The 16,067-nt window shown below is 51.0% G+C and overlaps 1 protein-coding gene across 1 annotated transcript in view; it reads left to right on the forward strand.

The window, feature by feature from the left end:
• The window catches only part of PADI6 (peptidyl arginine deiminase 6), a 31,455-nt gene that overhangs the window by 8,635 nt on the left and 6,753 nt on the right, over positions 1 to 16,067 (forward strand). The window contains exons 5-12 of the mRNA XM_010373031.1: positions 433 to 550; positions 1,660 to 1,785; positions 8,561 to 8,739; positions 8,957 to 9,060; positions 12,922 to 13,033; positions 14,862 to 14,969; positions 15,186 to 15,340; positions 15,833 to 15,989. Coding sequence (XP_010371333.1) covers positions 433 to 550; positions 1,660 to 1,785; positions 8,561 to 8,739; positions 8,957 to 9,060; positions 12,922 to 13,033; positions 14,862 to 14,969; positions 15,186 to 15,340; positions 15,833 to 15,989 — 1,059 coding nt within the window. The remainder of the gene's footprint in view (positions 1 to 432; positions 551 to 1,659; positions 1,786 to 8,560; positions 8,740 to 8,956; positions 9,061 to 12,921; positions 13,034 to 14,861; positions 14,970 to 15,185; positions 15,341 to 15,832; positions 15,990 to 16,067) is intronic.

Raw genomic sequence — 16,067 nt, forward strand, 5'->3', positions numbered from 1 at the left:
CGCCTGCCTCAGCCTCCCAAAGTACTGGGATCAGAATTGATTAAACCTCTACCTCACTAAAACAAAACTAGAATGTCTGGCAACTCTAGGCTCATGCCCTACCCTGGTTGTGGAGTCTCCTAGATGAGAGGATTAGCTGCTGCTGCCAGGTGGTACATCTCTTTTCCAGTTTGCCTCGTCCCTGATTCTCTGACCCTGAAATATGAGGTAGATAACTGGTAACCCTGAACCTAGCTTTCCCTTCCTCTTAGCCTCCTTACCTGATTGTTACCTTCCTGTGCCTACAGATTCTTGACCTCACTGGTCCTGTTCCACAGGTCCCTGTGACCCTGGAAAAAGGCTTAGCTGGGCCTTTCTGCTATGAGGTGGCATCTGAGAAGCAGAGGATTTACTTGGCTCCTTCCTAAGCCAACGTTCCTATCTCATTTGCAGAAAAAATGGATCTGGGGTCCCAGCGGTTGGGGTGCCATCCTGCTTGTGAACTGCAACCCTGCTGATGTGGGCCAGCAGCCTGAGGACAAGAAAACCAAGAAAGTGATCTTTTCAGAGGGTAGGACCTCAGACTGTCTCTGCCTTTCCTTCTTGGTCTCAGCTTTTGCTGCCCTGCTTCTCAGCAAATACAGATTCCAGACTAATTTTCTCCACCCCTGCTCCCTCCCACCACCCCACACACTCTCTTCCCCAGTCCCCATGCCTGGGCTGATCAAATCTTTTGTCCTGGGTTGTAGATGTGTAATTGGGAAGAGAGGTCACATGGTGCCATGCAAAGAGCGTGGGTGGTTACAAACTTATTTCCTAGCTGTGAACTTGAGCACACTAGCTTCCCTGATCTTGTTTCCCTATTGGTAAAATGGGGATGATACAGTTGCCCTCCCAACTGTATCATTGGCTGACAATACTAAATGAAGACAACAGGGGTATATGCCCTGCTTTCTAAAAAGCCTCTCGTTGTCTGGGCCGGGAACTTTAGACTGTCTTGGGGAAAAATTGTCTTGGGGCCGGGTGCGGTGGCTCACGCTGTAATCCCAGCACTTTGGGAGGCCAAGGCGGGCGGATCATGAGGTCAGGAGATGAAGACCATCCTGGCTAATACGGTGAAACCCCGTCTCCACTAAAAATGCAAAAAATTAGCCAGGCGTGGCAGTGGGTGCCTGTAGTCCCAGCTACTTGGGAGGCTGAGGCAGGAGAATGGCATGAGCCTGAGAGGCTAAGCAGGCAGTGAGCCGAGATTGCGCCACTGCACTCCAGCCTGGGTGACAGAGCAAGACTCCATCTCAAAAAAAAGAAAAATTGTCTTGGATCCTGACTTGTGGTTGGGACCAGGGTTCTGGGTCTTAGCTGTAGAATGGAATGTCTTGGTTCTTACTGAGGCTGGAGGTGAACCCTCACTGAACTGATCGAGGTAGGCCCTATTTTGTTTGTGGGGACCATGGGATAAGTGCCATCCTCCCTCAAAAGGAGGCCCTGGGGTTTGCAGCTTGCCTGTAACCACCCAGAACAAGCAGTGAAGTGATAATGCTTCAGGCCTGGGCCCTAGCAAAAGGCAGGGGGTCCTTGGTGCTCTGTTCAAACTCCCAGCCCCTCTCTACTGCTCCTCCCTCCACCCCCAGAGTGCTGGCCTCCAGGCATTCCTTAACTTTTGCTTTGTCTTTTGCCCAGAAATAAAGAATCTGTCCCAGATGACACTGAGTGTCCAAGGCCCCAGCTGTATCTTAAAGAAATATCGGCTAGTCCTCCATACCTCCAAGGAAGAGTCGAAGAAGGCGAGAGTCTACTGGCCCCAAAGTGAGTGTTCTTGTGCCAGCTCCAGCTTTGCCTGCTCTCGACATGCCAGGCAAGTTGTACCCACACCTCCTCCCAGCAAGGTCCCCGGCAGAAGCCTGCTGGAGACCTAGAGCTGCAGATGAGAGGCTACTGTGGCTGTACTTGTGTTTCTAGGATTCTCTGGCTGCCACCTTCACCATAGGCTAAGTCTGTACACATGCGTGAGTTATTGCACCTCTAAGCCACTTTCTCCACTTGTAAAATGGGGGTAGCTGTGCCTTCCCTGCAGGCTGGAAGAGGAGAGAGACATATTAGCTGAAACAGTAGCTATTGCCTTACACAGATTAGATCACAGCTCCCAGTGACTCTTCTCAGGAGAATCCATCTTCACTCTAAATCAAGATCCACTATGTTAAATTCCCAGAAATCCGAGGCTAAAACCTAGAGTGGTGGCCATGGTAGCACCTGCATCCCAGCAACCACACCGTCCACCACCCATCTTCAGCCCTCTCGCTGGGAGGCAGGTAGCACACCCTATTCTACAGATGGAGGACTGGTTAGGAGGTAGACATGCCCAACTCCAGCAAGAGCCTTGTGCGTCTTTTGACTTCCCTAAACTGACTCAGTACTTAGCGTACCTCTAAATCTCTCAATGAGAGCTAGCTCTCTGCTTCTGGAGGGACATGCCAGCATGCTTTTTTGGGTTTTGTTTTTCCCCTTTGAGACAGGGTCTAGCTCAGTCACCCAGGCTGGAGTGCAGTAGTGTGATTACAGCTCACTGTAGACTTAGCTTCCTGGACTCAAGCAGTCTTCCCACCTAAGCTTCCCAAGTAGCTGGTATGACAGGTGTGTGCCACCACAACTGGCAATTCATTTTTCATGTAGAGATGGGGTCTCACTTTGCCCAGACGAGTTTCAAACTCCTGGATGCAAACAATCCTCCTGCCTTGGCCTCCCAAAGTGCTGGGATTACAGATGCGAGCTACTGCACCCAGCCCAACCTGCTACCTTCTCTTATAAACCATGCTTAGCTTCAGCTGGGCAATGCAGAGAGCCCTGTGGTCTATACTGTGCCCGTTGTCAGAGGGCACCATCTCTGTTGCCAGCATTGGAGAGTGTGTTTCGGCCACTTCCTGGCCTGCACTCTGGGGCCTTGGCTTCATCTCCTACTCCATCTCTTCGGCAGACCATAGGTCACAGCTGGATTTCAAAGTAGCCTGGGATTAGCCAGAAAAGGTAGCCCAGCTTGGACGTGGCCATCTTACATGTGAGCTGGAGTGAGCCTAAGAAACCAGAGGTCTAGGTCTAGTTCAGATCACAAGGGCTACTCTGGCCCTGGGAAGCCTACCAATGCTGAAGTAGGTGGATTAGGCCAGGCGGGCCTTGGAGTCCGACAGTTCATGTAGCCTGCTAAGGATGCCATACTTCATCATGTGGATCATAGCGAACTACTGGTTTCTTTATTGACAAAGCTTATTCAGGCTGGGCGTGGTGGCTCATGCCTGTAATCTCAACACTTTGGGAGGCTGAGGCAGACAGATCACCTGAGGTCAGGAGTTCAAGAACAGCCTGGACAACATGGAGAAACCCTGTCTCTACTAAAAATACAAAAATTAGCTGGGCATGGTAGCGGGCATGCCCGCCAGTTACTCAGGAGGTTGAGGCAGGAGAATTGCTTGAACCCGAAAGGCAGAGGTTGTAGTCAGTCGAGATCACGCCACTGTACTCCAGCCTGAGTGAGACTCAAATAATTTAAAAAAAAAAGCTTATTCAATAATCTAGGGGGCTGGGCACAGGGCTCATGCCTATAATCCCAACACTTCGGGAGGCCAAGGCGGGCAGGTCACCTGAGGTCAGGAGTTCGAGACCAGCCCGGCCAACATGGCAAAACCCCATCTTTTTTTTTTTTTTTTTTTTTTGAGACGGAGTCTTGCTCTGCCACCCAGGCTGGAGTGCAGTGGCCGGATCTCAGCTCACTGCAAGTTCCGCCTCCCGGGTTTACGCCATTCTCCTGCCTCAGCCTCCCAAGTAGCTGGGACTACAGGCGCCCGCCTCGTCGCCCGGCTAGTTTTTTGTATTTTTTAGTAGAGACAGGGTTTCACCGTATTAGCCAGGATGGTCTCGATCTCCTGACCTCGTGATCTGCCCGTCTCGGCCTCCCAAAGTGCTGGGATTACAGGCTTGAGCCACCGCGCCCGGCCAAAACCCCATCTCTACTAAAAACTACAAAAATGAGCTGGGCATTGTGATGTATGCCTGTAATCCCAGCTACTCAGGAGGCCAAGGTAGGAGTGAACCCAGGAGGCAGAGGCTACAGTGAGCCAACATTGCACCACTGCACTCCAGGCTGGGTGACAGAGTACAACTCTGTCTCAAAAAAAAAAAAGCTTATTCAACAATCTAGGGTAGGGCAACACAGCATGTTATGTTTTAACAGGCCCTCCAGGTGACTCCGAAACATGCTAAAGCTTGAACCACAAAAAAAGCAAGAGTCTGAAAAGTTTGCAGAGGAATAGAAAGCCAGAATACAGGATTCTAGAAACAGGCCGGGTGTGGTGGCTCACACCTATAATCCCAGCACTTTGGGAGACCAAGGCAGGAGGATTACTTGGGCACAGGAGTTCAAGACCAGCCTTGGCAACACAGACCCTGTGTCTCTAAGATAAAAGATTATTTTTATAAAGAATCCTGGCCAGGTGTGGTGGCTCATGCCTGTAATCCCAGCACTTTGAGTAGGCCAAGATTGGTATATCATTTGAGGTAAGGAGTTTGAGACCAGCCTGGCCAACATGGTAAACCATCTGCTAAAAATACCAAAATTAGCTGGGTGTGGTGGCGCTAGCTTATAATCCTAGCTACTCTTGTAATCCTAGCTACTCTTGTAATCCTAGCTACTCTTGTAATCCTAGCTACTCTTGTAATCCTAGCTACTCTTGTAATCCTAGCTACTCTTGTAATCCTAGCTACTCTTGTAATCCTAGCTACTCTTGTAATCCTAGCTACTCGGGAGACTGAGTGGGGAGGATCATGTGAACCCAGAGGCAGAGGCTGCAGTGAGCTGACATTGCACCACTGCACTCCAGCCTGGGCGAAGTAAGGCAGTGGCCAACCCTGGCAAATGCTGTTGATAGACTAAGATGCCTAAGTCACAATCCTCAGAATGGCGGTCATTAGTGACTCTGATAAGAACGGTGAAAAGTCAGGTTGAAATGGGTAGGCACAGTAAATCTAGGCCACGGAAAGAATCCTCGGTAAAGGGAGACTTGTGGTGGTAATTACGGGGGGCTGGCACGCAGTCGAGCGTGTCTGAAGCTGGTAGTACACGGGCAGATGTGTAGCTGGAACTGATCCAACAGGGGTAGGGAAATGGATCCTAGGGAAAGATCTGAGAAGTCTGCAGAGGGATGGAAAGCCAGAAGACAAGGTTCTAAACAGGCTGGATGTGGTGGCTCACACCTGTAATCCCAGCACTTTGGGAGGCCAAGGCAGGAGGATCACCTTTTAGGACTATGGAATACAGGCGAGTCTGTGGACAGGAATGAGACAAGAGTGTTTGAGTAGTGTTGGTGACTTGCCTAAGGTCTGGTCGTAGCCTGAAATGAGGCCTTTGGGTGTGATGGTTTTCTCCAGCTCCTCAGGTGCAAGAATGAGCTTTAAAGACCTGGTGTGACCAGAATGGAGGTTTTCCAGGAAAACAAACTAGAAAAGGGTGTGGGAATGGAGTGGACAGTGTGCATAAGAGAGGATGTAGTGATGGGTTTTTGAGCTCTGAGAAGGGTCAAAGGGAAGTGAGGATGAAGGGTGGGGATCGGTAGGAGGATCTGGGACTGAGACTGGGGACTCGCTGGGGTGGGAGCATAGGCGAGTTAAACAGATCGGAAGGCATTGAGTCTGTGTTATGACCATTGTAATAGATGTCTAAGGTGGTACAGAACCCAGGTTCATTGAAATAAGGTTGAAGAGAGATCAAAATGTCTGAATGTTCTAGTCCATTGTCAGATACCAGTGAGACAACAGCAGTGGAGGCAAGTGGTGCTAGAACAATCCACAAAGGATGGAGAGGATGACATCGTCCCCAAAAGAAAGGGGTAGCTGGTGTTATCTGATAGTCAGCACTTCATAGGAACTGGGATTCTTGAGGAATAGAGAAATGGCCTCAAAGTGCCAGTGAAGAACCAAGAAGGGTACCTGCCTTCCTGTAGGTCCAGCAGTACATAGCAGGTAGGAAAAAGCTCAGCTCGAATCATCAGTATTTGCTCTGTGCCCCGAGGATCCAGCTCTGGAAGAATAAACCATGTTACCTGCTCTCAGAGCCTGCTATGAAAGATGAACAGATAGCCAAGGACCCAGCAGAAGCTGGAGGGAGCCCTTTAAGATGCCCCCAGTGTGGGTAGGGAGAGTTTGAGGTAGCTAAGGCCTCCTGCGCAGCTCTGTGAGGACTGAGGGCAGGAAGGGCCTTCCAGGCAGAGGCAATTGTTGTGTGTGCCTGGGTCGCAGGGCTTCTGGCCTCCCTCATGCTTCTTTTTAATGGGGACATGCTTCTTTTTAATGGGGACAACAAATGCCTGCCTTGAAGGGTCCGGAGGATGTAAGGCCACGAGCCTGAAACACCTACCACAGCTACTAGCAAAGATAGTAAGCCCACAGCGAAATGTTAGCTGTGCTTCAGCTTTACAACAAACTAGCTATAAGAAGGTCCCCGAGAGGGTCAACCACAGGACAGCCAGCCAGTAGCAGCTTGTGGCAAACAGACTGTGACCCTCTCACCCTTACTGCCTGGTGGTGAATCACCCTTGGGTGGAATGGCCACAGGGAGCCCAGGTCCCCAGAACAGGAGCAGGCCCTAGGTGTGGAGAAGTTCTTGGGCTGGGTGCCATGGGCCGGCTGATGCTATAGCAGGTCAAGGGGGCTGTGTCTGCATTAGGAAGCTGCAGGGGTTCCTGGGGGAAGATTGCCTTGTCTGGTCTTGCCCCATGAGGCCTGGCTCAGGGCTGGTGAAACCTCTAGGTAGATGAGAAGCAGGAAACCAGCACAGGAATGGTCCCGGTGGGCCCAGTTCCCTCACAGCCAGCAGCAGGACTGAGGCTGGGCCTGTAACCAGCATCCCCAGGGCCTCCAAGAAGGGGCTGCAGGAGAACTGCAGAGTCCATCGGGAAGGCTGCTGGGGTCTGGACCCAGGGCAGCGCCTGACCGGCGGCAGCCATGGCCACAGCTGCAGCCATCTGCTCCACATTGGAAGAGCTAAAGATGGAGGCAGCTGGCAGTGCTGTGGAGAAGGTCTGAGGATGCTACAGTTCCTGGATCTCTTGGGGTTCTGGTGGCCAAGGTAAATCTAGCTTAGGATTCCCTGAAATAAGTCACCTGGAATCTTAAGCAGAAACAGCCATCATCAGGCCTACAGCTGCCACATCGGGAACAGATAAACAGGACAGGCCAGGAAAGAGGAGGTTCTAGTGACCCAGGTGGGAGAAGCTTGGGTCAGGGTAATTTCTGGCCTAGAAAATGGACAGACTTGGGCTGGATGCAGTGGCTTATGCCTGTAATCCCAGCACTTCGGGAGGCTGAGGCAGGTGGATTGCCTGAGCTCAGGAGTTGGAGACCGGCCTGGACAACATGGTTGGTAAAACCCCATCTCTACTAAAAATACAAAAAACTAGCCGGGCATGGTGGTGCACACCTATAGTCACCTGCTCAGGAGGCTGAGGCACAAGAATCGCTTGAACCCGGGAGATGGAGGTTGAAGTGAGCCGAGATAGCGCTGCTGCACTCTAGCCTGCTCAACAGAGCAGGACTCCATCTCAAAAAAAAAAAAAAAACAAAAACAAAAAAAAAACAAACCTTAGGATCTAGTTAGCAAATGACAACTACCACGTGTGGTCAACTTCCTTCTGATCTCTTCTGTGTATGGTTTTGTATTTAATGACCTAAAACTAGGAGAGTCTTAACATGTATAATCATAAGAACATGTGGTTTCTGGCCGGGCGCGGTGGCTCAAGCCTGTAATCCCAGCACTTTGGGAGGCCGAGACGGGTGGATCACGAAGTCAGGAGATCGAGACCATCCTGGCTAACACGGTGAAACCCCGTCTTTACTAAAAGAAATACAAAAAACTAGCCGGGCGAGGTGGCCAGCGCCTGTAGTCCCAGCTACTTGGGAGGCTGAGGCAGGAGAATGGCGTAAACCCGAGAGGCGGAGCTTGCAGTGAGCTGAGATCCGGCCACTGCACTCCAGCCCGGGCAACAGAGCGAGACTGTCTCAAAAAAAAAAAAAAAAAAAAAAAAAAAACCACGTGGTTTCTTCAGAAACCTTGATGGAGGCATAATCCATCCAATAAATGGTTCTCACTGACCTTTCTAGCATCGGTAAGTGTCTGATCTTTTTCAGATGAGGCTGCCGAGCTCAGCCTGGGAGAGTTTCTCACCTTTAGGACTTTATGATATTATCACAGGAGTTGGATTCATGGCTCAAAATTCAGAACCACTTACCCTGAGGCTTCATACCAGGAAGGAGGCATGAAGGCATGCCTTCATCACCTGAGCTCCAACTCCTGGTGTGTGATAGGTCTTCAAGGAACATTGGCAGAGAACTGGCCGCTGCTTGTATCCAAACATCTGGTTGTCTACCAAGCCCTGAATGCTAGAAACAGGGACAGCCAAGCCAGTTCAGCTCCAGCCCTAGCCCTCCTGGAACTCAGAGCCTTGCCTCTGATACGAGGAATAAGCTGGTACCTTGACCATCAAATGTGACTGGCACCAAGTTACTTCAGTGGGTGGTCCATCCCTTCTTTCTCTCCTAGAAGACAACTCCAGTACCTTTGAGTTGGTGCTGGGGCCTGGCCAGCACGCCTATACCTTGGCCCTCCTTGGGAACCACTTGAAAGAGACCTTCTACGTTGAAGCTATAGCGTTCCCATCCGCCGAATTCTCGGGCCTCATCTCCTACTCTGCGTCCCTGGTGGAGGAGTCTCAAGACCCGGTATGTCCCCACAATAGATGGGTCCTTGGACTAGGATGCTCCGGTGGGGGAAAGGCATCTCCCACAGTTGGGCAGAGCTCGAGCTTTGCTGGGGGAGAGCTGCAGAAGGCAGCTGGGGCCCAGCTGGGGGCCAGGCTGAATGGCCAGAACCCTGAGGGTTAGAGGGGAGGGAGTAAATGTGGAAGCAGGTTGCTAACAGGACCTCGTCTTGTTGCAGTCAATTCCAGAGACTCTGCTGTACAAAGACACAGTGGTGTTCCGGGTGGCTCCCTGCGTCTTCATTCCCTGCACTCAGGTGCCTCTGGAGGTTTACCTGTGCAGGTGAGAGACCCTCAGGCTGACTGTGCCAGGTGGTTCTCATAACTGGCACCCTCTTTCTGTATGAGGGTGGGGTGGGGTGGGATTAGGACCTCTCACCAGGAGAGTTGAAACACTTCTGTCTGAGCTGTCTGGACCTGCCCCAAGACAGTCCAATACATGCCTGAATATTCCCAAAGCTGGGCATGGAACAGTGAATGAGACAGTCCCCCAGTTATGTTAGGGTCAAACGGCATGGTTTTAAACGGTACCAAGTGCTCTAAAGCAGGGTGAAGAAGGGAGAGGTCAGGATGAGAACCTGTCCCAGGGATGATGAGACTCCTATGGAGCCAGAGAACAGGTGTGAGCCCAGGAAGGGAAGGTGTAGGGATGGGTGAAAGGAGTCGGAGACCTGTGGGCCCTGAGTGTTAGGATGAGGTATCTGGGGTCATACGTATTCTAAATACAGTGGTGAAAGCTTTGTCACCTGGATACCTGCAGGAAGATGGTACTGCTCACCCACTGCCACTTACAGGCCCTGATTCCTTTCAGTCTTGTTATACTTTCCCCTGGGGTGGCTGCCGCCTCTATGGAGGCTGGGTACACACATCCTCGGTCTAGGCCTGGGCCCTAGGAGGGAGAAAGAGCCAAGATTTGGGCGCTGCAACCTATTTTTGCTGCTAGTGGTCTGGAAGTCTCCTGAACCACCTCACGTGCCAAAAGCCTGAACACGCACAGGGCCACGTCCGGCTTCAGGGAATCCAGATACAGTCTCTAGCCATGTAGCCACATGCCTAAGGAGAAAGGATCCTGAAGGTAGAATGGTGGGAAGCCAAGGGTTCTGTCTGCATGATCACTCTGGCCACGTGGAAAGTCAGGTACAAATAAAAGGCAGGAGACCAGTCTAGACACAGCATGGCTCAAGCTAGGGTGGCAAGAGCAGCCATTAGAGTGGGGATTGGTCTGCAGGCAAGATATCCCCGCCCCACTTGTTCCACACCAGCCACCTCTAGATTACTTCCACCGCGTTGCCCTTTATTGCAAATTCCTTATGTGAAGGCTGTCTTTTTTTTGTTTTTTAAAGTAGATAAAGGATAATGTTGATGGAACACTCTAGCAGGGATGGGAAACACTAATAGGAAAAGGTAGCCAGTGTGGTGGCTCACACCTATAATCTCAGCACTTTGGGAGGCTGAGGCAGGAGGATCACCTGAGGGTCAGAAGTTCGAGACCAGCCTGGCCAACATGGTGAAACCCAGTCTCCACTTAAAAATAGAAAAATTAGCCAGATGTGGTACATGCCTGTAATCCCAGCCATTCAGTGAGGCTGAGGCAGGAGAATCCCTTGAACCCAGGAGGCAGAGGTTGCAGTGAGCTGAAATAGCCCCACTGCACTGCAGCCTGGGAAACAAGAGCAAAACTCATAAAAATAAAAATTGTCAGGTATGGTGGTTCATGCCTGTAATCCCAGCACTTTGGGAAGCTGAGGCAGGCAGATCACCTGAGGTCAAGAGTTCAAGACCAGCCTGGCCAATATGGTAAAACCCCATCTCTACTAAAAGTACAAAAACAATTAGCCAGGCATGGTGGTACACCCCAGTAATCCCAGCTGCTCGGAAGGCTGAGGCAGGAGAATCTCTTGAACCCAGAAGGTGGAGGTTGCAGTGAGCCGAGATTATACCCCCATACTCCAGCTTGGGTGACAGAGTAAGATTCCATCTCAAAAAAAAGAAAAAAAAACTTCTACCCCTCTTCCAGGCTCAGTGGGTGTAGAAGCCAGACAGCTCTTCCAGGGCAGGGCTGCTGGGGAGTGTGGTCCTCAGAGGAATACCAGGTTTCAGGATGAGAAGGTAAAATCTCAGAAGGTCTGATGGAATTCTGATGGCAGATACAAAAGACATAAAGCAGAGAGATTTGGTATCTCGAGTATTTGAAGACAGGGGTTTCTCATTCACAGAGGGTATCTACTTGTTCAAGGAAACCTAAGTCTTCCATACAGTGTGGTATTCAGTCATGGTTTGACCCAGGAGAGCTGCATATGACCTGCAAGCCTGGGTCTACACTCCCTTCCGCCAATAAGACTCAGACTGGTCTAGACCTTGTCAGGCTGGTAGCTCCCTGTGGCTTTGCATAGACCCAAGAAATAGGTTCTTTGGAGCAGTAGCATAGATACTATGAATGTGCTATGCCAGCAGTTACATTGCTGTATTCTATTAGTAGCAACATGAGCTTTGGACCTGAAGCTGGACTAGAGTCCCAATTTTGGTATTTCCCAATACTAGGGCCTTGCTGACCTCCAACTTTTGAGGACCCATTCGTTTCAGATAAGTGTTTTGTTTTTTTGTTTTTATTTATTTATTTATTTATTTTTTGAGACAGTCTCGCTCTGTCACCCAAACTGGAGTGCAGTGGCCGGATCTCAGCTCACTGCAAGCTCCGCCTTTCGAGTTCATGCCATTCTCCTGCCTCAGCCTCCCGAGTAGCTGCGACTATAGGCGCCCGCCACCTCGCCCGGCTAGTTTTTTTGTTTGTTTGTTTGTTTGTATTTTTTAGTAGAGACGGGGTTTCACCGGGTTAGCCAGGATGGTCTCGATCTCCTGACCTTGTGATCCGCCCGTCTCGGCCTCCCAAAGTGCTGGGATTACAGGCTTGAGCCACTGCGCCCGGCTTTATTTTTTATTTTTGAGATAGTCTTGCTCTGTTGCCCAGACTGGAGTGCAGTGGTATGATCTTGACTCACTACAGCCTCCGCCTCCCGGGTTCCAGCAATTCTCCTGCCTCAGCCTCCCAAGTAGCTATGGGATTACAGGCACGTGCCACCACACCCAGCTAATTTCTGTATTTCTAGTAGAGATGGGGTTTCACCATGTTGGCCAGGCTGGTCTCAAACTCCCAATCTCAGGTGATCTGCCCGCCTCGGCCTCCCAAACTGGTAGGACTACAGGTGTGAGCCACCACACACGGCCAGATGAGTGGTCTTAACATCAGCCTCACTCACTGCTGTTTCCCTTCAAGGAAGGGATGTCCACAGTAGATCTGTGAGCCTGATGCTGTGCACAATGCCTTGAAGATCCCAGGGCTCAAGACCCACCCCATGCCACACATACAAAAATGACAACTTTCTTGGCCATCTCAAGGGTGGGGTACCCAGCTTCATGGCTTCTCAGGACAAAAATATAGCCCCCTTGGGTAGAGAGTCAGCTAATACCTTTGGATAGGCTGAGGCAGGAGAGACCGGGGGAGTCCCCAAATTCCCTGGGATAGAAGGGTACTTGCAGGCTGGGCACAGTGACTCACACCTATAATCTCAGGACTTTGGGACGCCGAGGTGGGTGGATCACCTGAGGTCAGGAGTTTGAGACCAGCCTGGCCAACGTGGTGAAACCCCATCTTTACTAGAAATATAAAAATTAGCCAGGCATGGTGGCGGGGGCCTATAGTCCCAGCTACTGGGCAGCGGAGAGGAGGTGCTGAGGCAGGAGATTCGCTTGAATCCAGGAGGCAGAGGTTGCAGTGAGTCAGGAGTGAGTCAGCCACTGCACTGCAGCCTGGGTGACAGAACGAGACTGTCTCAAAAAAGGAAGGGTATGTGCAGAATCTGACCGAAGGTTATAAACAGAGCAGGCCTTGGCTACCAGGGAAGGGGCTGCCACTGGCACTACCCAACCTGGCTCTGGGCAAAGCTGAGTGGCATTGGACAAGATGGGCTCTGAGCTTCTGGCTTGTGCTGAGGTCAGGGGATGGCTGCTCTGTTGACCTCACGGGCAGGGATGTAACCTCCTGGTGAGAAGGAGGTGTTCTCCCTCTGCTGGCACAGGGAGGCCATAACTTTACAGTAAGGGAGCTGTGAAAGTCTTCCCAGAACTGGCTTCTCTCCCACGGCAGAGAGCTGCAGCTGCAGGGTTTTGTGGACACAGTGACGGAGCTGAGTGAGAAGAGCAACAGCCAGGTGGCATCTGTCTATGAGGACCCCAACCGCCTGGGCAGGTGGCTCCAGGTAACACCCCACCTGGGAAACCCCCTGTGGGGGAGGGAGGGGTGAGGAGACTCAGTATTTGCCACCTAAGAGGAACTTCAGACTTCTGGCTAACCTTAAAGACAGAAGCCTTGACAGAGGTGGCCCTGTTCGTAGGACTTCAGTGGAGGCTCAGATGAGGATTTGCCTGAGTCATGTCCACTAAGGAATAGAGTTGAGTCTAACCTCCTTCCCACTCCAGAATGGACATGTGTTCAAGACCACAGAACCCTAACCCCCAGGCCCCAGAAGGCTCTGACGCCTTTGGCTAAGGCTGTGAGAGCTGGGCCACTGCCCTGGGGTCCCGCCTGACTCTGGCACAGCACCAAATCTAAAGCCCCAGTCAGCCTTCAGTTCTAGAGCTCTGTCCTCTGCAGATGAGTGATCGTCACGTGCTAGGCTCACTATCCTGAGCACCAGAGATAAATTGGAACATATGCTGTCCCATGTTAGCAAGGATAGAACTTTTAAGTGCTATGAAAGTTAGAGAATGAGATGATACCGTGAGTCATTAGACCAAATGAGGCAGTTCAAGAATAGTCGGGAAAATCTACAAATGAAACTTAAGGAAACAAGGAGCTGGCCATGCAGAGATTGGGGTAGAAGTGGCCAGGATTAAAAGTAGGAGTCCCTGGCCGGGTGCGGTGGCTCACGCCTGTAATCCCAACACTTTGGGAGGCTGAGGCAGGCAGATCACTTGAGGTCAGGAGTTTAAAAACAGCATGGAAAACATGGCAAAATACTGTCTCTACTAAAAATACAAAAATCAGCCGAACGTGGTGGCGCGCGCCTGTGGTCGCACTCACTCGGGTTGCTGAGGCAGGAGAATCGCTTGAACCCAGGAGGTGGAGTTTGCAGTATGCCCAGATCACACCACTGGCACTCCAGCCTGGTTGACAGACTGTCTCCAAAAACAAAAAAGTGGGGGTGTGATTGGAGGTCTTGAAGAGGGCTGGTGCAGCCAATCACAGTGAACAAAGGTGAGAGGCAGCGTTACCACCTGGTTAAGGTACCTTTTCAGCTAAAGGCAAACAAGAGACACTCAAAAAGCATGAATCAGGAATGAAAGGTTACAGTTTAGGTTTTCAAAAGACCCCTCTGGCTAAGATACAGGGAACAAATCTTAAGAGTGGGCAAGAATAGAAGGAAAACTGGAAGGCGTTGCAGTGGGCGTAGGGTGGAGACACGGTGGTTTCCTGAGTGGCACCAGTGCAGAGTTGACTCAGAATGTAAGCCAGTAAGGCTTGTTAATGGATTCTTTATAGAAGAAGAAAGGAAGAATCTGGATGCTCAAGTCTCTGTCGCCCAAGTTAGAGTGCAGTGGCACGATCTCAGCTCCACTGCAGCCTCTACCTCCTCCTGAGTAGCCGGGATTACAGGCATGAGCCACCATGCCTGGCTAACTTTTTGGGGTTTTTTTCTGTTGTTGTTTTATTTTTCTTTTTTTGGTTTTTTTTTTTTTTTTTTTTTTTTTTTTTTTTTTTTTTTTTAAGTAGATGAGGGTCTCACCATGTTGCCCAGGCTGGTCTTGAATTCCTAGGCTCAAGTGATCCACCCACCTTGGCCTCCCAAAGTGCTGGGATTACAGGCATGAGCCACTATGCCTGGCCATGGATGTTCAAGTCTTAAACCTGAAGAGTAGGGGGGAGAGGGATCAGACAGCCTTCAAGAAAGGGCAATATCTGAGCTGGGTGTTGAGGGTTGAGCACGAGTTGGCAGGAAGGAAGGGGGTTCTTACCGTACCTTTTCCCTAAATGGGGCCCAGGGAGATGTGTGACTGGCAAACGATCTGTCTTCCTCTCCATTCCAGGATGAAATGGCCTTCTGCTACACCCAGGCTCCCCACAAGACAACATCCTTGATCCTCGACACGCCTCAGGCCACCGATCTTGATGAGTTCCCCATGAAGTACTCATTGGTGTGGAACTTGGTTTGGCTAATCTGAGCTCAGTCCAATCTCTCAGGCCTGGGGCCTGCCTAGAAATGATGAGGCACCAAGTGAGGGAGAGGACCCAGGTGGCCTCTGGGGGGGAGGGGATGTGGAAGTCTACCTGTAGAGCCTGGATTTAGGGATAACACTGGGGCCCAAAGCCATCCCCTACTAACACCCCTTCCCCACTGGGTCTCTCCCCAGAGCCCTGGTATTGGCTACATGATCCAGGACACTGAGGACCATAAAGTGGCCAGCATGGATTCCATTGGGAACCTGATGGTGTCCCCACCTGTCAAGGTCCAAGAGAAAGAGTACCCCCTGGGCAGAGTCCTCATTGGCAGCAGCTTTTACCCCAGGTGAGCCACCGGGCCAGACACCTTCAGATGAAAAGAAGGGACCATGGTCGTTCCCCTGGCCCCGCCTGCTTCCTGTAGCACCTCGGCCAGTCACGCACTGTAGAACACTTCTTAGAAGGACATTTGAGCTTTTGATTCATGTGGAGACTAAAGATTAGAATAAACTGTTTATTCTTTGATTCCAGGGTTTAAACTGAAACAAGTGGAATTAGGTCCACCAGGATGTCATTTCCAAGAGATATGTGGCTGGATTTCTTGGTGGCCGTAAATCTAAAATGATACTTGTGTCCGGGCTTGCCTGTCTAGAACACTAGGCTCTGTTCTGAGTGGGGTCAGTGTAAGGGATTCATAACCAATTCATCCGCTATGGACCGGCCTCTATCACACAACAGTCGCAGAGGCCAGCTCCCTGGAGGCAGCATGACACCAAGTGACAGGTGACCAGTCTGGGACACACTGGCTCAAAAGCTGTTCTTTCCATCTTCCTTCTAGCACAGAGGGCCGGGCCATGAGTAAGACCCTCCGAGACTTCCTCTATGCCCAGCAGGTCCAAGCGCCAGTGGAGCTCTACTCGGATTGGCTAATGTCGGGCCACGTGGATGAGTTCATGTGCTTCATCCCCACAGATGACAAGAATGAGGGCAAAAAGGTCTGTATTGGGGTCTACAGAAGGGACATCTGACCATGTCCCCATGCCTTCTGTTGGGGACTCTTAGAAGATTCTGGA

This window comes from Rhinopithecus roxellana, chromosome 12 (assembly GCF_007565055.1).
Source record: "Rhinopithecus roxellana isolate Shanxi Qingling chromosome 12, ASM756505v1, whole genome shotgun sequence".
Lineage (NCBI taxonomy): Eukaryota > Metazoa > Chordata > Mammalia > Primates > Cercopithecidae > Rhinopithecus > Rhinopithecus roxellana.